A 25,000-nucleotide genomic window follows, 5' to 3' on the forward strand; every position below is an offset into this window, starting at 1 on the left:
CCATACTGCAATAAGTATGTAGTCTATCTCTGTGCCATAATTAAGATTCTCTATGAGAAGCCAGCCTTTGCATTCATTCCAGGGGTTATAGCTCAGCCTTAAAAAATCAAACGAGGGTTCAAACTAACCATACTGTGAAAAGAATTGGTCCAAGAGTCAATATATAGCTTTTTCTATCTGTTTGTTCAAAGTGATACTTAGAATATGAAAACAAACCAAGTAGAAAAGCAGAAAGGTACCTGAAGCAGAGATCCACGATTTTTTAAAGAAAAAACATGATTAAGGGCTAAATTCTGCTCACTTTGGGCAGTTTCTTATTTCAGGAATAGTCCCATTGGTGCTACTTGAAGAGTAAGGGCCTACTCATGAGTAAGAGTGGCAGAATCTGCACCTAATGAAATAAGGAAACTGGGGTGTGTGTTTCAGAGTAGCAGCCATGTTAGTCTGTATCTGCAAAAAGAAAAGGAGTACTTGTGGCACCTTAGAGACTAACAAATATATTTGAGCAAAAGCTTTTGTGAGCTAAAGCTTATGCTCAAATATATTTGTTAATCTCTAAGGTGCCACAAGTACTCCTTTTCTTTTTGGGGTGTGTGGGTAAGAGAAGTTACTTGTCTGTTGGTTCCCCTAAGTAAAATGTACAGCTAGCTAAGTGAACCAAGTTTTTTTTTCACTGAAATGCTATCTTACTGAGCATGCAAAGTAATTTTTTTCGTCACCAGTTTCTTAATGATTTTTCACGTGTCTACTTAATGTGCGTGTATAGCACCTCAGTGACCTGATAGATTGTAATGGCTCCAGAGGAGCCATTCCAGGCTATTGGGCAAGTGATCTATGAATTAAAATTTCTTTAACCATTTTGAAGAAGCTGTTGTGGTTTATTGCGTCAGTGGCACCTGCCTCTTCAGTATGCGGACTTATTGTGCAGGCATACCATTTGCACAGACCTGAGAAATTGTACTGCTGTGAAAGGAAATCTGAGAGGTGGGCCCAAGCAGCAAAATGAGGATGCAGGCAGATTTGGGTCTGGGTTTTGAACTCCCATCCACCAGAGTTGAGGGGTATTTGCATCTGGGGTCTGGATTCAGGGGTCAGGTTTGGGCTCCTCTCTAGTCATCTCTGCCCTATTGAGAACTGTGACTTACAGAGTAAGAGCTAAATTCTAACCTAAAATCAGCCCCACCGATCTCAGGAAAGTGCATGGTCTCAGTTGATTGTGAAGCTGATAACTTCAGCACCGAACAATGTGGCTATATTACAGCATGCTGTAATCAACAGAGATCTCCTTTTTCTCATGACCAACGTGTTTGTGCCATCAGGTCTCCAAGGGAGAAGGTGAATGGTTGAGGAGTAAAAGGGACCACATGCACAACTTCTTCAGATGCCATCTCCTTACAGATGTGACCCCACTGACAGTGGAAGTTAGAGACTGGGGACCAGCTTGGGTGCTAGAGGCCTCGCAGCTATGTACTCAACAGAGTGGTCAGGAGGAAAGCCTTCTCTCATACAGCCATTCTCTTGGTGCTTGTATCTTATTTGTCTAAGGCAGTGGTTCCCAAACTTGTTCCGCTGCTTGTGCAGGGAAAGCCCCTGCTGGGCCGGGATGGTTTGTTTACCTGCCGCGTCCGCAGGTTCAGCCGATCGCAGCCCCAGGCCAATGGGAGCTGCAGGAAGCAGCGTGGGCCGAGGGACGTCCTGGCTGCCGCTTCTAGCAGCTCCATTCGCCTGGAGCAGCGAATCGCGGCCAGTGGGAAATACGATCTGCCGAACCTGTGGACGTGGCAGGTAAACAAACCAGCCCGGCCCGCTAGGGGCTTTCCCCGCACAAGCGGCAGAACAAGTTTGAGAACCACTGGTCTAAGGATATACGAACTGAAGTATAGCGGATGAGTTCCTAGTATTGGATCATAAGCACACTCCTCACATAATTTCTACATGTGCCTTCACACTTTATCCCCAAATTTTACTTTATTATCCATTTATTGACACATGTTGTGGGAAAAGGTAGGAGCATCTTGTGGCCTTGTATTTCTGGGAAGCGAAAGGCAGGTCAGTTACCTGGTTTGTGGACAGGGCATGTCACAAACAGGCCGAGTGGTACAGTGCAGCACTTTATTCCATGAATGCCTTTTGTTCCACTGAAACAGATGCCACCACATATTGCAGCCCCTACTGCGTTTTTTAACAGCAAAACTTGTTTGTGACTTGACAGAGGGTCCAGCACATGATTAACACAATGGGCTTTGCTTTTTTTATGTTATGTGATTATGCTGGATAATTTTTTTAAGCGACAATGAATGTGCTTGGAGATATTTTAATTCCCAGTAAGTATTTTCTGGGAAACCACAATTTGCTGAACAACTAAGGAGCCTGTTCTGGGTTTGGCAGCTAGAACAAGGCACTATAAATAAAATACATTGAAAGAAACTTAAGGGTAGCCCTATAGTTGGATCTAGTTATTGGTTGAGCATTTTCCAAGTGTTTCACTGGCATCCATCTAGTAACTCCTCCCTATGCCAGATCTGCTAATGTGGCTCTCCATTTCAAAATGAGTAGAACATAAGAGGAAACTGGCAAAGCTTGTGGCACGCAGAGGTTAGCGTTGATTTGGTATTTGTGCTAAAGCCTCTACAAAGGGTATTTAACCCTAAACTTCTTCTACATAAGCCTTGTCCATTCAGAAAATATGGCAAGTGCAATTGCATAGCAAGGCAAAGCACTTAAGCATATGCATTGACGTTGTCTGGACTTAAGCACAAGCTTAAAGTTAAGCACATGTGTTTGCTGACTCAAGGCCTTCATGTCAGTATTTATTTCTTCTTTGTTCCATGTGTATAAGTACTATTAACACCTGCAGATTTAGCCAATTGTGAAGCTGTTGTAAATTTTTTGATAAATACATAATTGAAAGTAACATTTCACATTTGTATTGCACCTTCAGTGAATTTTATTGTTCATGAACTATGTGAAGTTGACAGCTGTTGATTCTACCATCTTATCCAGAGCATAGGGGCAGTAGTGCAATCTTTCCCATTCGATGAGCCCTCCTTCCTCCTCGGTGGGGTTCAGTCATGTATTGGAGAGGGTCACATTTAGGAGTAAGGGAGTAGATTGGTATCTCTGACCATTAAATCCTTAGTTTCTTGGCCCTTTTTGTTAATTAATGCTATTTGTTGTGTTGACTTTTGTGATTTGCACATCTGTCAGGCTACTCTTCTTGCCTAGGCCTCTGAAGAGCCTTCAGTTGATAATAATTTTAGACCACTGGGCTGGATATTCAGTGGTGACTTAGGGGTGAATTGTGTCCCATCTCCAGTGCCCTTAGCTATCCGGTTGCCTGTGTCAGATAGTCCCTATGTTCCCTGTATCAAAGATTTCTGATGTCACTATTGAAATTATGTCAAAAATGTCATACCTAATGTCCATCACTGTAGAATGTTAGTAGAATCAAAGTTTGACAAAAAATCACTTAAGGACAGATATTGAAAGTACTGTTCATCTCTCTCACTCCTCAAGTGCAAGTTATTGCTGCTTAGAAGCAGCTCTGAAATGTGTCAGGGTCAGCCATGAGAATCAAAGCTTCCTGATGCTCCTCCTTGCATCTTTCACTCATTGCAAGAGAATATCAAGTCCACTGACTTCATTGGAATCTCTCATGGAGTAAAGTAGTATGCAGGGTGAATAAGGGTAGCAGAAGCAGACCATTACTAAATAAAACAGTTTAGTAACATCAGCAGACTTTACCAATCTCAGTGATCTTAAATCAAATCTCTCAGGTGTTCCAGAAAGTTCAGATACTGTGGATTTTCAAAAGTGCTCAGTGCCATGGTTACTGGGCTGTCTGCACTGCTATGCTCTCTCTGAATGCACCCTCCCAAGTCTCAAGCCTTGTGCCTTTTCTGATGTGGATTCATGTGATTCTCCCATTCTGAGGCCTGGCCCTGGGCCTACAATACCTTGTGGATCAACTGTACTTACCAAGCAGGACTGATGGAGTTTGACACCTGTTCTTCCCTTTGGGAATCTGACCGGCGGTAAATATAGTGACCAGATTGGTTTCAGAAGTCTATTGTTTAATTTTAAGAGTAGGAATAAGGTGTTTAGAGAAAAAGGATTTTTAACACAAGAGACAGGCATGTGGACTGTCTTACCTAAAGCCCATACCATTCTGTGATGGTGGCCAAGCTTAATACCGCGCCCCCCCCACACACAGATGCCTGTGTCAGCCTGGTTTCTGCAGACAGCTCCTCAACAACTGCTATAGTCCTTTTGCTTTTCTGGTTCCCTGGCTGTGGCCCTGGTTGTCAAATGCAGTTCTGTAAGATGGCTGGAGCTAGGAGGTAGAATCTTTACTGTTAATGATTCAGGCATTGTCTCTTAGCAGCCCTGTGTATTTACTGAGTGGCTTATCTTGAACTATTCTGTTTCCTTCCTGCTTGTTTCCTTTGCCCCTTTAATAAACTAAACCAACATTTTCATAAAGTGAACATACCAATAACCCGGTCAACACTCAGTATTCATAAATGATTAGAGCAGTTCCATGTCCTCCACGCTCAGTGCAGGCCTAAGTGCTCCAACTGAAGTCAATGGGAACAGAGTTAGGTCAGTGCTGAGCACTTCTGAAAATCCCACCTCATATGTCGTATGGATCAACTGGTTAGGCTCCTAAATCTATGTTTATATTACTAAACAAATGTCTTGCCTTTAAAAAGTGATGAGCATCCAGTGTCTCTTAAATGAACAGGCTAAGACGATAGGGTCATTTTGCGTACAATGAATGGGTAATAACTGTCCTCTTGTGTTAAAACCCACTGTAGGATAAAACATGTGCTTGAATCTCTGTAAGTTAGCACATGTGGACTCATGGGCAAATTGTCTCCCTTAGGGGATCTGTTGGAAACTTTGCGCAGCCTGGGCCATCTCTGGGCTTTCCATCCTTTGATTGTCTGGCCATCCCTTCCTTAAGAATCCTGCTGGTGCTGGTTATGGCCTCTTCACCGGTGCTGTCTGTGAGGGAGTAGATAATGCAGAGAGGAGTTATGGCTGGTCCAGCCTGCAATAACTTCCATGAGTATTTGTGCTTAGAATTCTGAACCTCCCAGAGTAGAACATACCATGAAGAATGGCTCTCTCTCTGCTCTGCCTCTTTGAACATCTCACCAACATCTCAAACTGTGCAATTCCTACAGTGTTGAGTCTGAGCCGAGAACCTGCCTTCCTTCCACTCATTTTAGGGCTTCTCTGCCTCAGATTGTTCTCTGTGCCAAGTATTGGAGGGGAGCATGTGATCGTAAATTTGTGTTAGGATAGCTATAAAAAATGAAAAACATAACAATGCATTGAGTTAATAGCCTTCAGTGCAACAATAAAGACAGTGAAGTTTGTTACTCTATACAAGCTTAACATGTTTTTCTCCTCCTTCCTCTTTAGTTTAAATTTCCATTTCTCATTTTGCAACTATACCATGCAGAAAATACCAGTGCAAGTATAATAATTTAATGGTATTTACTAATATAAATATTTGCTTTTGCAAAGCAGTGTTACACAGAATTCCTGAACTGAAGTCTAAGCAACTGTTGGAATGTTTGAGGTAAGGAACCTGACCTTTGTGAAGATCAACTTAATGAAAACAGGGTTTCCACTGTTTGTAACTTGTATCTATACCGAGCGGTCTTGGAATGGCAGGACAGGAAGCAACACACACATTGTTACTTTTGTATTCCAGTTGGAAGTTCTTGTCATATGTAATTACACTGATAACTGAAAATATTTTACATGAATTTCAGCATATTCCTGCAAAGCTTGAAACAGACAGTTTGCAAAAGATAAGGGAAAATAAATTGAATGAGACCTTAATTACACTAAATTTTACGAGTCACAAAACCTCTGTAAAGAGGAGTATTTTGATTTAGCTTTGTCTTAAAATACAGGTGGAGTTGTTAGCCATATGCTGAAAGTGCAGGGAAGGGAGAGGGAAAAACATATTTGAAATAATCCTGGTTTCCAGAACAATGTCATTTATCTTCAACTGCCCACATATTTAGTTGCCACTTATTCATGTTTTAAGTGTTTTAATTTATCATGCACCTGAGACTATTGTGTATATTCTATATTGCTACAGTTGTTACTCAAGTGACCTCCACTTTTAACATATGATCAAACCAACTTTCTTAGTTGGACCAAGGAAAATCAGCTATAGGTACACCAATGAATAAAATTTAGCAGTTCTTCCCTCATTTAAAGGCTTTTTCCAGTTCATAGACAAATATACGGGTGCCTTCTAAAACAGTACACCCTGCCACAAGTTTATTCTTGAGAGCTAAGGAATTTGCATACTATACGCAGGTGAGTATTTATATTAGGCTCCTGTGCAGTCTGGAACTGGAGAATAGTAGAATTTATCAGAGGTGGGCTTGTAGTGGGGACATGCAGTGAAGATGCACTTTAAGGGAAACAGCCTTATGAATAATAATTTTTTTATTTTTTTTTGTTGTAATGATTTTTGTTGTAAGGGGTCTTGTACTGATTTAATTTTTTTCTTAGCAAAGTAGTTCCACTTAGCTAATTTATTTTTCAGCTTTAAAACATCAGCATTTTATAGATCTGAATTTGACAATGTGTGGATGATTGCTACGTACAATTTGCAAAATTGTGATTAACCAGCCCTGCTTCGAGTCAGTTCTCCCTAATTCACAAAAGGCTTCCAAGAATAGTCTGCACAAAATTCAGTTTGCAAATTGCAGGGCAGATTTTTAGAGGGCAGTTTAAAGAATGAAGTCCTAAGGGTTTTATCTATATTTATATCTCTTGTTAAACCAAACTCTTATGTAAATGTTACAATCTGTAAATAACAAGCCAAGCAGCTTTCTTAAAGGAAAGATTGCATCTATATTTTTTGAGATTTAGCAAAATTATTAACCTACACAATAGATTAATATACAGGTATCTTTGGAAACAACTAATACTGCTCTGGGTCTTCAGCTGTGTTTTATGGATATTTAAGGGTTTAAAAATACATAGACCTTTCATTTTGCAGTAAAAATGGTCTCAAATTGAAAAACACTATCCTTAGTGATGGCTTGAAAACATGGAGATAGCTTTTGTATACTTTTTACTTTTTATAGCCATTAATGTTGCAGTAAATCTTGTATTATTGTATACAGTCTAGATTATTCTTCATTCTTTTGCCTTTGGACAGGAAAGAAATTACTGGCTTCCATCAGTGTTATTGGCAATCCCCATATTCTGACATCTGTTCCTTTCTAAACATTTTACCAACCTTGATGAAATGTAGTTTAGTGTTAGAAGCTGACTTGAAGAAAAAATTGGATGATAAAAAAATAACATTGATTAAACACCAGAAGTAATTTACCAATGACTATCAATATTTTGATGGCCACTGCAGTATATTTCAGAAAAGCTAGACGTCTTATAGAAATTTTAATCATATTTAATCTTTGAATTAAGCTGAATAAATGAATTCTCTTTTTTTAAACAGAAGTATAAGAGCCTAATTTCAGTCAATTTTAATCAAACTCTTTGGACTCTGTTCTAAGGAATATTTTGGGCATATTTTACAGTTATTATGCAATGCGCTTGTCCCAACTAAAAACTTGCTCAATTAATATTTTTAATACACAGCACTGATTTCATTCACTATTGTGGGACTCCAGTGTTTCAAGGGAGTTACACCAGCATAACACTGCAATCATGCAGTGGTGAATCAGGTACTTGGAATGCCTAAGTGGTATGATCCAAAAAAGGTGGTATCAGACACAAGGCAGGTGTGTACCCAAAAGATTAGACTGGTACCAGCTTCTTTAGCCTCCAAAGAGTATATTGCATGTACCCCATTTGTAATGAATTGTTAGAGCATGTACATTAGTTTGTTAAACTAAAGGAAGATACAATATAATACAAGCACAAATGAACAGTATGCATATCACACACACACAAGCACAAACGAACTGTATGCATAACACACACGATTTTGACTATGCAGTTGGATTTTCAAATTTGCTCAACATTGGCCTGGTTCTGCCTCCATTGAAATCAATAGGAGTTTTACTACTGACTTCAGTAGAAGCAGAGTTTGGCCAATACTAAACAAATTTGAAAATCACAGCCATTATGAGGCAGATCCTCCACTCCAAATCCAGCTGTGGATATGTTCATATGTACACACAGACATATTGCATTGCATATGTACCATTTCAGGGCCAAATGTGAAGTTACAGCTCCCGATGACTTCAGTTAGTGCCACCGGGGCATTCAAGGGCAGAACTTAGCCCTCTGACTATAGGATCTGGTAGGATTCTAAAGCCTTTAGTGGCTTGTATTCTTCTGACTACTTCAACCCAAGCTATACAGATTCCACTGCTGCTGCTGGCCTATTTACAGTGTTTGTGATTTGTCGATTTTTTTTTGTTTGTTTTTCTTTCTTTATAGAAAATTTTCATTTGAAGGAAGAAACATTTCCCTAATGTGGGTGCATTAGAGAAGACTTTTCATGCTTGCTATGAAAAATGTTTTCCTCTCATTTCCCAAAAGTCAAGCTATTGGGTGGCAGAATCTGAGCGGACTAGGTATGTGGATTGTAAATTTAGCTTTTGCAATCTACTTGTCTGTGCTAATGATAATAATTCACACTTTTCATCCATGCCTCTCTCAACATGCTTTACATACATTAATGAACACTCTTCATTCTTCTGTGAAGCATATTTAGTAAAGCTGGTTGGAACATTTTTTGATGAAATTTCATTTTGTTGCAATATGCTGACTTGTGGAGGTGTATCCATTTCCATTAATTTTTTTGTGGGGGAAAGGGAAGACAGAAAATCTCACACTTTATAGCCTAGTGACTAAAGAATGGCTGGGTTGGGGGCAACCCCTTTGGGCTCAAGCCTATACTCTGCCTGACACAGAGTGAGCTGGGATGAAAAACCCTGCCCTGAATCAGGAAGATTAGGGACTTAAACTAAGTATTCTGTATCTAAAATCATTCACCTACCTACCAGGAGACAGCCAGACATACATAGCCCCGAAAGCTCAGATTTTTTTATTAAAAACCATACATTTCAATGCAATTCTGTGTCTTAAAAAACCTCCAGAAGGTTTTGTTTTCATTACAATGTGGAACAAAACTAAATTTTGAATCCTCAAAAACAGCTGTGAAACAGAATGATCATCCTCTGGTCAACCCTAACGTTTAGTATTCCTAATTTACGGACAGGGAAACCGAGGAACAGAGAGATTTGCCCACGATCACACAGCAAATCAGCAGCCATGCCAGGAATAGGACTCAGGATCCCTGATTACCCAGACCTGTGTTATAATCAGTAGATACACTCCTTCCCTCATGATGCCTACAGTGCCTGCGATCCTTCTCATGCCACCTCACATACAGTCTCAAAGCTGTTGATGTTCACCTGCTTAGATATCTGTACAGTCTACTAGTAGGAACCATCTAAATATCTAACAGATGTACACATTCACCCTGGGATTAATGCATTCTGGACACAGACCCATCATCCTCACACCTCTTCACAATCACATTATATTTTTTTTTTCACTTGCTCATATGGCATACACCTGTGACATGCTGGCAATGCACTTGCAGTGTAAGAGACCTTCAGATTCAAAGCCATCCTTACATCTTTGTTCTCTTATGTGTGAACCTGTTTGAGGTTTTTTCTGAGCATTCAAAAGGCTTGTGTGTGCTGTTACCTCTTTAAATCCCACTATGACCCTGGAATATGCTGAATGTAAAAGCAGAAACAAAGCAAGCAGAACTAATAAATAAATGCGGAGAGACAAAGTAAGAAAAAACGTTGGCAGCCCTTGTGCCAGCCAATATTACTTCATGTTTTTTATTGCAAACCTGTATACTAACAATAGACCACCACCCCATGCAGCTGGGTGTGTGAATTGAAGGTTCACTGAATGCTGTGAGTTTTCCAAATGTAGCACAATTATAAGAACACCTGCACTAAAGAACTTTGCACTGAATTTTTTGCAATGTTCACATTCCTCAATTTCTTTCTTGTTTTAATTTCTGCTTAGAAAAAAGATACTTACAGCATAAGTTTCAGTCATAGGACTTGATTTTACTAGGCTCTAAGGACCTCCTATGAAGTCAGTGGAATTTGAGGGCCATATTGGGTCCTATAATGGAAGGAGGTAATTCAGCTTCCAAAGCCAGATCTGCTAATGCATGCAAATCCTGACCAGTAGCCTGTTTTGATCCTGGGTCTTCACTGAAAAGCTAATGTATCGATAGATAATAATAGCAATGACAACAAAAATCCAAAGAATAATAATAGTTTGCAGATGTAAGGCTGATGAACGTATTATTTCATGTAATGTTTTCTGAAAGTATTCAGCATTGCAGTTTAATGAATTGATATACCCAACCAGTAATGGCAAAAGTGTGGGACTTTTTGGCAGGGAATATCATCCCTTTAGGACCTTATTATTACCATTGTTGTTGTTACCTATTACTGTAGCACCTAGGAGCTCCTCTAATGAACCAGGACATCACTGCACCCCAGAGATGGGCCATGACCCTATTGTGCTAGGTGCTGGACATATACAGAATAAAAAAGATGGTCTCTGCCCCAAAGGGCTTAAATCCAAGTATGACCCATGACTCTTAATCTCATTAATGTTAATAGAAAAGGGGCATCACAGGTAAAATCTGAACTTTCTTTTCTGTCCGTTTGTTAGCAGAGTAGTTGACAGCCTTAGCCCAGGCTTTAGAGAACTTTTATCCTATACTGATTCCAGAATTTGGGACTTACTCACACCTAAGTATCTAGAGATTTATGTTCATAACTCCTATTAATACTAAGGGCTTGTCCACATGCCCTCACAGGGATGTCTGAACTGTAGAGCACTCTTAAGTGTTGTACTCTAACTGCCCAAGTAGATCCTCCTGGCATGAACTAAAAGGTACTTAGTTTCAGAGTAGCAGCCATGTTAGTCTGTATTCGCAAAAAGAAAAAGGAGTACTTGTGGCACCTATTAGAGACTAACAAATTTATTTGAGCGTAAGCTTTCGTGAGCTACAAGCTGTAGCTCACGAAAGCTTACGCTCAAATAAATTTGTTAGTCTCTAAGGTGCCACAAGTACTCCTTTTTCTTTTTTAAAAAGTATCTAGTTTGCATTGATACAGTCCACTTTCAAACAGGACTATGTTAACACAAACCTTTTAGTTTCATGCCATGAGGGTCTACACAGGGCAGCTAGAGCACAACACTTGAGAGCACTTTCCGTAAGAATGGCTCTGCAGGGTCAGGCCAGTGCTCCATCTAGCCTAGATGTCTTCCAGAAGTGGCCAATGCCATGTGCTTCAGAAGTAATGAACAGAACAGGGCAATTATCAAGTGATCCAGCCCCTGTCGTCCACTCCCAGCTTCTGCAAGTTAGAGCATGGGGTTGAATCCCTGACCATCTTGGCTAATAACCATTGATGGACCTATCCTCCATGAACTTATCTAATTCTTTTTGAACCCAGTTATAGGTGGCCTTCATAATGATTTCAACAGGGACTGTGCATTGTATGAAGTAGTACTTCCTTTTGTTTTAAATCTGACGCCTATTAATTTCATTGGGTGACCCCTGGGTCTCGTGTTATGGGAGGGAGTAAATAACACTTTTACTCCACCATTCATGATTTTTATAGACCTCTATCCTAGCTGTCCTTAGTCGTCTCTTTCCCAAGCTGAAAAGTCCCAGTGTTTTTAAATCTCTCCTCACATGGAAGCTGTTCCATACTCCTAAATATTTGTGTTGCCCTTTTCTGTAAATTTTCCAATTCTAATATAGCTTTTTTTTGAGATAGGGCAACCAGAACTGCATGCAGTATTCAAGATGTGGGCCTACCATGGATTTATATAGATATTTTCTGTCTTTATAGTTTACTGCCCTGTAGTCAGGACTGTGACGCCATGTAGACAAGCTGTAAATCTCACTGCACATAAAGATGAGAATATATCCCTTTTTTACTCTGCTATTACTCCAAATGGAAAATGTTGGTGACAATCCAGGCCAGCAATGTATAGCCTATTATTGTTGCCATGTGTTGTTTTGATACAGTGCTATGAATGCATTATGTCTTTGTGATAATTTACATTTTTCCTTTCATTTTCTCATCCAAGATTAGGACCAAGTCCAGGATAAACTTGTCTCTGTGGCCCTGGGGAATACAGAAGCTCATTGAGTCACCCAAGCTTTTGCGACTTCAGAGGCTACTCCCTATTTCCAGGCAGCAGAACCTCTTAGAGTGAGAAATAGGGAGGCAAAGCCAATTCTGAGCTCACGTGGCTGCCAAATCCATCCTTCCTTCCTGAAGATGGAGCCTGGGAAACTCGCAGGACCATGTATTCATGTCCATAGTCAGTGGGGTATTAGGGCCTGATCGAAGATTCTTCCCTTTCCTCAACTCCCATTGATTTCTCGTCACAGGGAATTAGATCAAGTTTAAGAACACTTAAAAGATTCATTTTCTATCAGGAAGAGAAGAGGAGGCCCAGTGGACTGAATAGCCCTTTCAGTGATTGGGAGAAGGAGGGAGTCTCACAGCAGAAGAGGGGGGTCTCCTCTTAATTATCATTATTAGCAGCAGGAAATCTTTTCCCCCTCTTCCATGCAGTAGCTGGGATGTGGAAGAGACTGAGGCACTCCAGAGGCTGTATAATGTTTAGGCTGCCTAAATCTCATTGCTGCCCATTGGCTGCTGGATTAAATTGGTGCTTTTCATTGAAGGGTGCACCTTCCACCAAAGGGTGCTGGAGTTAAAGGTGCTGGGGATGCAGCAGCACCTCCTGGCTTGAAGTGGTTCCCATCATATACAGGGTTTAAAATTTTTGTTCAATGGCTTCCAGCAACCCACACTATAAAAATTGTTCCAGCACTGCTGCTTCCACCCGATCTACCACATCTCCTTAAAGATAATGACGTGTCTTCAAGAGCCACCCAAAGCAATATTTTTTTTAACGAAGCCTTGAAGAAAATATTTCTAAAAGCCAGAGCCAACCAATCTGTGTTCTGCCTGTACTAAAGTGGGAACCACATGTGTATTTTGGGTGTGAACATGTGTGCAGTGCAACTTTGTCCACATGCAAGTGTGTGTGTATGTGTTTGCATAAACCTAATCTTTTTCTTGCCAAATCTCACACACAATTTGACCTCAGGGTTGGACATAAAATCGTAAGTTCATGATATTTTTCCCATGTGTAGTGTTCTTTGTTTACAACCAAAATCCTCTCTGAAGATTAAACTTAAAAAGACTGTGATTTAATGGATTTAGGATCAGATTCTTACCTTCAGTCTGAGGCAGGCATGGCTTTAAAATTCAATAGTAATCAATGATTGTTTCAATTATGGAGCAATGACCACCCACCACTGTTTGGGTTCGTAGCTATGCCTGTACTGCAAAAAGGGATGGGTGTACTATTCAGATGAATGTAAAACTGAATAAGAAGAGACAGAGATGTACACCAAGACAGAGCAAAAGGGAATTTCTCTGCCATTCTAGTGTAATGTGCTACACTCGTGCTCATTCAGGAATCTCTGAGAAAAAAATTGACATAAAGCAGTGAGTTATGTCAAGGTTGCTTTTATGCCCCAACACTGTAGAAGGATAAGATGGAGCATTCAGCTTGCATGAATCCCTTTGCAGGATCGGGGCTTAAGTTAGCAGCTCTTCAGCCACATAGATCAATGTGGAGTGGAGTGCTTTTTATAAAGAGAGCAGGCACTCAAATATATCATGTGGACTTTCGCACTTCTTAGTGTTTCAGTGATAAAGATATGTTTTTCCATTGCATTCGCCAAGATTTTGACTAGTTTATATTTTGTTTTATATGAACTTAGCATTTCCATTCATTTCTGCCCTTAAAAAAAAATCAGCCCATTCTTATTATAAGTTTGGGATCAAATCCTGGGGTTTGCTTTGGCTGCTTTGCACCTCTCTTGTGGTCTAAAGCAGCCATAAAGCAGACCTAACTGGTACCTGGAGAATTCCTATCTCCAAGGGTATCCTTGGGTATCGCAGGGCTGCTATAGCAGTTTTGTACCTCTGCCTTCCTAGCTCAGGGGGCAAGGTGGGGGGAAGTGGCTATCCTTGGCTGATTGACTGGCACCTTGAGGCTGCTGGCAGACATCTGCAGCTGCTAGAACAGTTCTGAGGTTTGGCCTACTGTACCCAAAGGGTTGGGTCAGAAGTTGAACAAACTCAGAATTGGTGGGGGATTCTGCAAGATGGTGGTGGCCTATGATCAAATCTGGACCTTCCTCTTCAGCTGTGCTGAGGGTTCAGGATGTGGGCCTTAAATGGTAAGTTCTTTGCGGGTAGAAACTATGCCATCCTACAGTTCCTAGTATATTGTGGGTGTTAATGCTGTATAAATGTAAGTCAAATAACACTTCAGGCTGAAGGGATGTTGCGGTGAAAGAGCTATCTGGAGTCTGTTTAATGGGTCCCCTTCACCACCACAGTCTTGCTAGTGAGAGAGACTGCAACATGCTTGCCACGAATAATTTATTGTATAATATCCTTTGCAAGTTCCTGCTATGACTAGATGATCAGTTATTTTTCAAGGAAAACGGGGTGTTTCCAGTGCCTGTGTTTTAATTTCACTTATAATTATCTCCACATAAGTCTTCAATTTTGAATCTTGAATTGGATACACATGCACACTGGCTTGCATGGAAAAGATCAGTGACAAAAATCACATGACATTTCCATACTGTAATTATTTTCTGAATCAGGCCCAGAGTCTTTGGGAGTCCTGGAAAATGTACATAAAGCTGTTTTGTTTTTATCTACAGGATTTACAGCTTAATTCAGGTTTTTATGTGTATCGGTAAATCCTTCTAAATGGAGAAAGCTTCCTAGAAAGTTTTCATAGTACTATCTTTCTCAGTAGCACAGGGTGGGTTTTGAAACGTTAGAACCGTAAAAGGGACACCATGAACTTGAAATTTAGTCTGAAAAGGTCTGTAATGAGTTTTGGTTCCTATAGCGGCTCTTGAGTTCTCTTGGTTTTATGATCACATTCTCCTATTCTTAAAAACAACAACAAAAACCAGTGTATTTCGCTCCCTTGTTGCTGTGAGAACAACCCCCATAAAAGAGCAGGACAAATGGATTCATTCACTGTACAGAGGAAATAGGTGAAACTGAGTATACATAAAGTGCTGTCTTGCACACAAACTGCATGTACAAAAAAACCAGAGAAATGCTTTTTTCCCTCTAATGTTTTGGATATCAGAATCTTAGGTGTTATTTTGTAAAAGTACTGTGTAAAAAATGTTCAGACAGATGTGTGATTTTTAAAGTTGCCCTTTATTATCTTGGCACATCACCACAAGAAACTTGGAATTTTCATGCACTCTACCTGCATTAAATAATAATCTGCCTTTCCAAAAAGCAGCAGGTCCTTGGCTGCTCATCATGAACACATTGGGGACAGGATAATAAAGAATATGAATAAAAATGATAAAAGGTGGCAATATAAATAACTTCTCATTTTGCAAAGAATAAAGAAATGTCAGAAAAGTTAAAATATAAATTACAATTTCTCTCACCTCCTCCATAGCTTCAACTTATGTACTGTTCTGAGCCTGCCTTCCCACTTCATATATGTTGGACCTGTGTGAACTCTTTCCATTCTGGTGTATACCACATCAGTGAATTTTCTTGTCCTTCTGGTTTATGCCCAAATTCCAAGCCATACATCCATAACCAGTTCACACTAATACACATAAAAAATCCTGGTTTCACATTTTCCCACAAACCCAAGCTCCTGCCATTGTGGTTCCTTGTGAACCACGGGATGTTGCCTGTGAGTTCAAGGAATCCTATTGTTTCTAACGTGCCGCCCAGGCACTACTGAATCTACCCTGGGCAGGGTCACAGGACTCCGTGGCAAATCAGTGCTTAACAAACAAATGAAGACAAGTAGCAGCAGCAGCGCTGGCCTTCTCCACAGCAGGGTACCACAGGTGTTTCAGGTTACACACTGAGTTTCGCTGACAAAATATGTATGTAATATATACAATTAAAATAGTGGGAATGAAAGTATAAACAGGGGCACTCAACCCACCCATGTGAAACTGATTTCTACTGATAAATGAGCAGCTGAATACAACTGTTGTTCAGCTACACAGAAACAAAAATACATGCTAAGAAGAAACAGCCTGAGCTGAATCAGAGACCTAGGACTGAAATTCTCTCACCTTTCCTCCCTTTGCCATCTGAGCCCAGGAATAGTACTCTTGGTTCCAGATCTTCAGCTGGTGTGTATCTGGGTAGTTCCATTGTATTGAGCTCTGCTGACTTACATCAGCTGAGGATCTGGCCACAGGGATACAATTTTCTTTTGTAAACCTAGGGAACAACTCGGTCAGGTAAAGTAATAAAATATGGTAGAATACTGTACTAAGATAATCTGCCATTTGCTGAAGGAATTACAGAGGTGGCCCTTAATCTTGTGATACAATTGGGCAGGTTTTTGCTGCTTCAGTGATGTAAAGTTCTGCCCTTAAATCAAGTGGATCTTCCTCATGGAGGATTTAGTTCAGAGCTGAGGATTCTTTGGGTGGTATATTGTTGATGTAGCTGCTCCAACACCACAGATGTTCTGGTGGGAGGTGGCTGGAGAAAAGGGGGCATAGACAGGGATCCATCCTGATCCCCCACAACCAGGAAGTGCCCTTGGAGCCATTGTCAGCCAGTGTACATTATAGCAGCCCTTAAGATGTTCTGATTTTATGTTGGGGGCCAGCCCAGCAACAGATTTGCCCCAAGATCAGGGAAGCACATCACAAGGTTCCTTAAAGTCACCTTTGTACCTTTCCCACCCTTGAACTGTGCTGCTGAATGTTCCTTGGGCACAGCTCAGGAGCTTGACAAGAGTGTGTATTTCATAGGCTTCTTTTGAGGAATAATGTACTATTGGGCTCAGTGTGATGGGACAGGAAACACGCATCAGATATATTACTAAATTTATCCTAGTAAAACTGGGAGATATGTTAGTCAGGTCAGATACAAAGTGAAAGTAAGACAGATCCCAGAGGAATTGCAGAAGGCAATGTATTTACTAGGCCACTGTATGCCAGAGCTAGACAGAAACAGGGGCTTAGACTAGCAGAAATCCCACCTCCACTCTAAGCTGAATCAGAGTGGTCAGATGAAATGCAGCTCTTTCCTCTGAAAAAATGGTTATAATTTTTTTGAGTGGGGCTGACCATCTTAATTACCTGGTACTGGTTTAGCCAATCAGGAGCAAAGGAGATGTACTGTATAATTTCCGTCATGCTACCCACCTTAAGAAACCAGACTTGAACTCCAAATGCAGTAACTGCAGGGCTGAGGATCTAGCCCTATATATATATATATATATATATATATATATATATATGCATGTATATTTATATATAGATTGCGCTATCAGTACCAAATCTATACGATCAGTGTGCATTTAGTTACAGCTGGAAAAACTACTGTATTGTGATAGCCTGATGTTGTAAAGTGGTTAAGGTCCCTTGGGACTGACTCTTGAACGTGTGTTTTCATTTTGGCCCTGCATTGTATGTATCTACGTATGTACCACATTCAGAATATGAGGTTGTTTCAATTATGAGGACGAAGGGTGCGCATTACCTACAGTGAAACCTCGCAACCGAAAAAATGAGTTGCCAAGTGTAGGTAACCTTTAATTAAAGGGTGGGCAAAAATGTGCTGGAAAATTTGTGGCTATTTTTTTAATAATGGACTCTGAAAACAGGGGATATAAAGGCAGGAGTCACCTATTACATTTTTTTAAATAGAGAAAATAAAACAAAAATTACCCTGCTTTTTTTTTATGAGCAGTCTCTCATGATGGAAGTGCACCTTGGACACAGAGTCACCAAGTGGCCCATAAGATACCTTTATTCAGCCCAATCAGAGACTTTGTATGTAACTCAAAAGACCAGAATAGAGTCCTTATTGAACAAGGTTAGAAAGGATAGAAACAATCAGCTTATATAATGTATTTTTACTTCATAGGAATGTGATTCTGCTTGCTGAAAATGTATCCTTTGCATGGAGTACAAGCATAATCCTGTGCCTACTTTGCCCTTAGAGTAAAAGTATGCTTAATAGCAATTTCAGAAAAGAATCTATTTAAAGCCTGTTGAGCAGAATATCCACTTATAGATGGAAACTATAAGTGAATAATGTTAATGGAGTTCTGTTTTGTAAAACGCATAGGACAACTAATAGAATCAAGCTACTATAAAAGTGGATGATTGAATTACATTTAAGAGAGTACCTAATTTATTACCTTTGAAAATAGTTTTTAGAGCTGTATGCTTGATGGGTTTTTGTAAATTCCAGGCTTTCTTCATGCAAAAAGTTTTCAGGAGTCTCACCTTATGTAATATATTAGAGTCAGATCACTTTTTGTGCTATTATAAGTTCTAAGAGGCGTATCAGTATTTCCACTAAAACACAGATGTTCAAGGGGCTAATTACTTCAGGAAGAATTGCTCTTAGGAAAAACTTACTACATTGTACAAAGTCTTAGTCTGGGAGTAAATTTGGGCCCCTAGTTAGGAACATAGAATTGCTGAGTCTAGTGGTCCATCCTGTTGGGTGTTCTGTCTCTGACAGTGGCCAGCACTAGATGCTGCAGAGGAAGGTAAAACATCCCTGTAATGGTCAATTATAAAATAACCTGCTCAAAAGCAGAAGTTTGTTCCTATTTCCCATCACTAGGTGGTTGGTTTATGCTCTGGAAAATGAGAGTTTATACTGCTTTTATTTCCCCCTATGTAACTGTACTGTAGTTGTTCACATTACCCATATGACTATCGTTTTAGTAATGCTGCCAAGCTCTTGGGCTCAGTGATCTCTTGTGGCAGCATGTGCCACAGATTAACTATGCAGTGTGTAAAAATAATTTTAAAAGTTTCCTTTTATTAGGTTTAAATATGTTGCTTTTCCATGTCCATGGCTACCCCTTTCTTCTTGTATTTTGTGAGAGGGTAAAGAGGAGAACCTGACTGACCTTCTGTACACTGTTCAATATTGTAGGCAGAGTTGCTTGTAGTTAAGATCGCCTGGCACTTCCCATTATAAAACTCTATAATAAATTTTATATCTCATTCCTTAATACCATCCTAAGGTGTATTGTGTTTGCGTTTCTGCTTGGGGGCTGTGCCTGGGTGGTGCCACTCATTGCCACTCAAAAGGGGCAGAGAGAGGGGTGGCCTGTGCTTCCCTTCACTTGCACAAGCATATATGGGAGCACCAGGTGCACCCTTTTAAAAGCTGTAGCTGCAGGAGAGAGCTGTGAAGCTTCCAGAGGCCTTGCAGTTCCCTGTAGCACAATAGCTCTCCGAGCTCTTGCTGTGGTGGGGTAGCTCCATGCTGCCCTAAATCTGGGGGCACTAGTTCATAGGCACAAGCGAGCCCCTTGCGCCAAATTTCAAAGACTGAATTTGCTAGTTTAGAAAAAGCTTCATTTGTTTTATTTTTTTGCAAAGATAGATTTAGCAAGATAGATCATAACATCCCATAAATCATGTTTGTGGGTCAAGTAAATCTGTGCAATAGATCTGTTCCTACTCCTAGTGCTGCAGGATCAAGGTCAATAGACCTACAGTACATGTGTATAGTCAGAGGTTGACCAGAAGAAAAGACAGAATTCTGTGGTAAATTGCGTTTACACGTCTGTATTTTATACCTTTAAATCATAGTGAAACTGCACTATGGACACCACCACAGGCAATCTCTTGTCTTAAACATCCACTTAAAAGTATCCCCATGTGGCTCCTGATATAATTTATCTTTATCCTTAGTTAAAGACCACCTATATTAGGTCACCGGTTTTTGTTGCTCCTTATGGTGGTCGCTTAACACAGGTTTAAGTGTAAACACAAAGTAGAGTGTTTCAGTGACACAAAGGCAGGGAACCCAGTCTATTAGAGCCAGGAAATTCAAAACAGGGTGATATTCTGTCTGCAACTTACCACAAATGCTACAGTATTGTGTACACAGTTGGTCTTAATCTTGATTTTTTTGTGACTCTTGCTGGTTTGATACTATAGCTTTCATGTGGTTTAACTAAGATTTTCTTGTTGGTGTTTTATCGATACTCTTCTAAAAATGAAATTATACTGTTGTTCAGTATGGTTGGCAATGCACAAGGTGCAAAGAAAGACTTTGTCCCTGCCCCAAAGAACTTACAGTCTGAGTACCTTTAGTGGAAACATCCTTTGAAGCCGTGGGTTGGCTTTCTTAATGGGAACGAGAGAGAAAGTCCAGGCAAATACCGTACAGCCCTCAATTAATTTTCCTTTGAAATTTTCTAATGCCTTTAGTTTTCCCTCACCCCTATTTCCAGTTATCAGATATAGAATCTTGACAAATTATTGTTAATTGCATAGTAAATAGAACAGTATTGTTGGCCCCAAGACAGATTAGCATTTCTTATTACAGAATTCTCATAGACCACAAACCACTATCTCCACCGGTTATAACAAAGTTTAGCTTCAATCTGATAAAAAGCATGTATTGAATAATAACTGGTGCTCTTATTGTAAGTGGTTCAAAAGCCAATCTGGATAGTTCATTGTAGTTGTGCTCATAGACACACCCATGCAAAGTGAGGTGAGAAGGTGTGCACATACTAGGGCTGTGTTTCCAACACTGACCTCTGTTTATAGATGCTAATCACTGTGACTCCAATTATTTATGGCTGCAGTTGAGGTTAATTGGACATCTCAACTCCTGATTTGTAGGCACAGTCATGTACCTAGACATCCAGTTTGACCGTGTCCCCATTCATCTGTGTCTGTGTAACCTGCTATTCAGTGTGTGATACATGTTCACATCTTTACTTGATCCATAGAGGATATGAGTCCCTCAGCCGCAGCTAGGGGACTTATTTCTTTAGCTCAAGCTGTAGAAGCCTATGTTTGAGCCCTGGAGATATCTGGTTCAGTCCCAAAGATTAAGATTATTACACCTGCAAAATTGCAAACACAAAAATTGAGTCCTGGTAAAGGATAGTTGAAAATGTGGTCAGATTTTCTTATTACCAGGACAATCTTCTCTTCTTATAAATCCTCATGAAGATGTTGGAATAGTTTTCTTTTCTTTTCTTTCTTTCCACTGCTTTTTGTCACAAAACAAGTAGCCATTTAACTTGTACATCCTGTTGCACCTGATCAGCATTTCACAAAGCATATTCATGCACAAAAATATATTAGAAGAGTTCAGGTTGTGACACAACCCACCAAAATAAATCAAGGGGTGCTAAGGTGAACATGTGTTTTATGTAATCCTATACTTTTCAAATGTCCTTCAATTCCTACAACAAAAGGGAAGCCTTCCAGTACATCTCTGGTAAATTTAGGAGATGTGCTGGACTTCCAGCTTTTGCCTCAAATTTGATTATATCAAAATGTATTAAAGATTGGAGAGTTTGCATCAGTGTGTACCCTTTTATGTGGTATTTTCAAAGATCATTAAGACCAGTATTGGCCAGTATAGAGGCTAACATTACTGAATAGTTTGAATAGTACACTTTTTCTGTAACTTTCTTGCTTGTGTTTTATCTATTTGTACCCCTCCCCCCCCAAAAAAAACCTGAGCCAAGAAGTTTAGAACGAAATACAAACTTTCCCAAAGTTTTGGGGTGTTCTAATATAGGGAAAACTAGTAATGCCAAATTTCATGACTTGAGCCCAGTCTCCAAATCTGAACATTCCCAAAGTTTAAGTGTGTTTGTAAGGCATACATAAAAATGGTGTGAGCTCATCCAGGTTTGGCCCTGGCTGTGTCAGGCTGCATATATGCCACGAGCGAGTGGTGCGATTCTCTGCTTGTGTACACATACTCAGGGTAGCTCTCGCAGAAGAAACACGAGTCTATGCAGCACCGTAGCTGCGGTAGCACGAGCGGGGCGCGGCTGAGCTGAGTAGATACCAAGAGGGTTCCGGCAGGTCCGTACTCAGCATGGCGAAGCTATGGTGTTGCTACCCACGCTCTCATGGCTACACTGCTAGCTCAGTGAGAGCGAGCCTGGGTATGTGCACACGAGCAGGGGATTCAGACCCTTGTAGCATAGATGAACCCTTCCTTGTGACTGAGTCAGGTTCTAGTGTAACTCTCTAGGACACAGGGATTCAGTAGGATTCTTTCAGAGTTGAACCCCAAACTCATTAAAATATTTCAATAAAGTAATTCATGCGCATGGCCACTAGACACTCTTAAAATGTAAATTTCACAGCTGTAAGAAATTAGATTTGTTTAAAAATAACAGAAGGCCCAAGTACAAATTATGGAGTAAGTGCCTATAAAATTGCAAACTTGGTTTTAAGGCACAACTAATTTTTTTTTTTTTTACTAGTTCATTTGCTTTAGCACTGGTATTCAGAGACAGATCTGTTTCTCTTTACCTTTAGGTATATACTTCTTTGGTGCCAATTTGCCTCTAAACTGGTGGTCAGACAGACACCAGAGTGGAATCAATTAGTCAGTGGTTCTCTCTCATCAGGTGATGGGGTTAGAGTGCAAGGAAATATTTTCAATGAACCTCAGTTCCCTCTGAACTATAGTTTGTATTCAATGTTTGATGGATTTGCAAACTACAGCACGTAATTGAAAAGTTCAGTGAACACTGGTTTGAGTTGTTTGCACAGCTGGGAAGGTAGGTAACTTTCAGCCCCACAATACGTGTCAGCTGTATGTTAATAAGCCTTGGGAACACCCCTTTGTCACCTTATGGGCAAGTGCAAGGGCCTGGGCTTCCTGCAATGGGCAGGTGGCAAGCTGGTCAAACTCAAACCTCCAAGCAAACCTATAGGAATTAGGTTTCAGAGTAGCAGCCGTGTTAGTCTGTATTCGCAAAAAGAAAAGGAGGACTTGTGGCACCTTAGAGACTAACCAATTTATTTGAGCATAAGCTTAGCAGTAGCTCACGAAAGCTTATGCTCAAATAAATTTGTTAGTCTCTAAGGTGCCACAAGTCCTCCTTTTCTTTCTACAGGGATTAGTTTGCTTCTGAGCCTGGAAAACACCACACTAGAGAGTTCACTCAGCCTTAGACAGCACTTGATCTTTGGGTATTGTGCCTGGCAGACACTTGAACTAGTTCCCTCAAAGTCCATAGAAAGTTGGGGAGGAAAAGGGAACCTCCTTTTGTCTAAGCCAGTAGAAGCCATGCTAGGCTTGTTTCGTCAGCAGGTTGTGACCTGTGGGCTTGCTCCTGCTCCACTGAAGTCAGTGACAAAACTCCCTGCATCATCTGGCCCTATATGCCTTACATTTTTCCTGCCATTTCCAAAGATGCTCACAGAGCCAAAACCCCTCTCGTCACCTATTCTTGTGTCCAAGACAGGAGGCCAAGGCCATGAGCTTGAGCACCATCCCTCTTTACTGAGTAGACTGAATGACAGGGCAGAACATGGACTCTTGGACCTCACTCACATAGATGGTGCTACAACTGCCTCTTTGCAGGCCAACTTGTAGCATAGTATATTAAATGGTGGGAGGGAAGAATATGAAGCAGAGTGTGTTCCAGATGAGCCATACTGAAGATCCACTGCAGATCTATATTATGCATATAAGTAGACAAAGTTCAGATTATGACCTCCTAATGTGATTTTCATGCTATTGTTTTAAAACATAATTATAAATCAAATTGCATTTGAGATGTGACCCTGACAATAGTGAGCCGAAACATTGTAAGGGCTGCTTCAAAAATAGCTCCTTTCAAACATTATTAGTGGTTAGAGCAAGAAAAGTACAGGTTGACCAGCCAGATTTCGCTATACCATTTGTATTCGAGATATGAGAATTTAAGTATGAGGATGTTTGACTGGTCTCTGGTGCTATAGCTCAAGGTCTTTCTTCTTCACCCAGGGGCTGCTTTTCCAAAGTTTTGGTTCATTGCTTTAGGCTTAAGCAGGAGGTATGTGAGTTTTCCACATTGCTTCATTTTAACTGCTACTTTCCTCTCTCTCTCTCTCTTCCCATTCCTTACCATAATTATTTGTCTACGCAGGAAAGCTTTATTCTGAAAGAATAACAGCCATCTTGGGAAGAGTGACATTGGGTGTCTCAGTTTTTGAGTGGCCAACTTTAGACACTTAGGTGTGAAAAGTGCTGAGCACTAGAGGTTCCCATTTCATTCAATGGGAACTACTCATGTGGGTAAAATTATGCATTATTTATGTGTTAGCTGGACTGTGATCCAGGAATGGTACAACTAGTAAAATCTAAGCATTATAAAGAGTAAAGATAATGCGTTAAGGCAATATAGGTAACAATTCTAATACTCTTACAATTCATACAGTCTCTTTAAAAAGGTGAGGCAGGGGAGATATATAAAAATCACATTAGGCACCCCAGTATCTTGGACTAAAAATTAACTTAACAGGACATGGAACCAACAAATATAGAACTCCACTTTTCAACAGGCCTTTAAAAAGACTTAAACTACTTGGCTCTGACCTATGGTAGGGATTATTGTATCTACCTTATGGGTAGTTGTTATTATTAGATCTGAACTAATAGTTAATAGTGGATCCTGTATTTACATTTTGTTTTTTTCCTCATTTGTGAGAATTCATTTGTTGTTCAACTATTATTCTTGGATTGTAGATCGTTCACAAATTTAGAATATTTACAAATCATTCCATCATGGCTGTTTACCTAAATCACCTTGTTTTTTCTATTCGCTGATTGGATGAGTTGTACAATACTGTGCAAAATGCAAACTGTGAATATTACCACTGAATATACCATGCAGATTTTCTGCTGTGTTACTCAGTTACTTAAGTTATCCATTTAGGCACAGAAGCAGTACCACATGCCCTCTTTAACTAACCAACACACTGCAAATTCAGAATTGTATATTCAAATGTACACTTTTGTTCATTGTTGATGGTTTATGTAAGTCAAATATGGATATTTCTGTCCTCTGATTGGGTGGCTCATGT

At 40.2% G+C, this 25,000-nt stretch overlaps 1 protein-coding gene across 9 annotated transcripts in view; it reads left to right on the top strand.

Moving 5' to 3' along the window:
* ZNF536 (zinc finger protein 536) overlaps nt 1–25,000 on the top strand; it is a 408,639-nt gene that overhangs the window by 84,524 nt on the left and 299,115 nt on the right. For 2 of the 9 annotated variants that reach the window (XM_084644827.1, XM_084644828.1), the window contains one exon: nt 8,449–8,585. The exons of 6 other annotated variants lie outside the window; for them this stretch is intronic. In XM_084644827.1, coding sequence (XP_084500953.1) covers nt 8,510–8,585 — 76 coding nt within the window. In that variant the 5' untranslated portion in view covers nt 8,449–8,509. Of the gene's footprint in view, nt 1–8,448; nt 8,586–23,933; nt 23,971–25,000 lie in introns of those variants that run through there. One more of the 9 variants, XM_084644833.1, reaches the window with a different exon arrangement.

Source organism: Lepidochelys olivacea (assembly GCF_965140295.1).
Source record: "Lepidochelys olivacea isolate rLepOli2 genome assembly, chromosome: 12".
NCBI lineage: Eukaryota > Metazoa > Chordata > Testudines > Cheloniidae > Lepidochelys > Lepidochelys olivacea.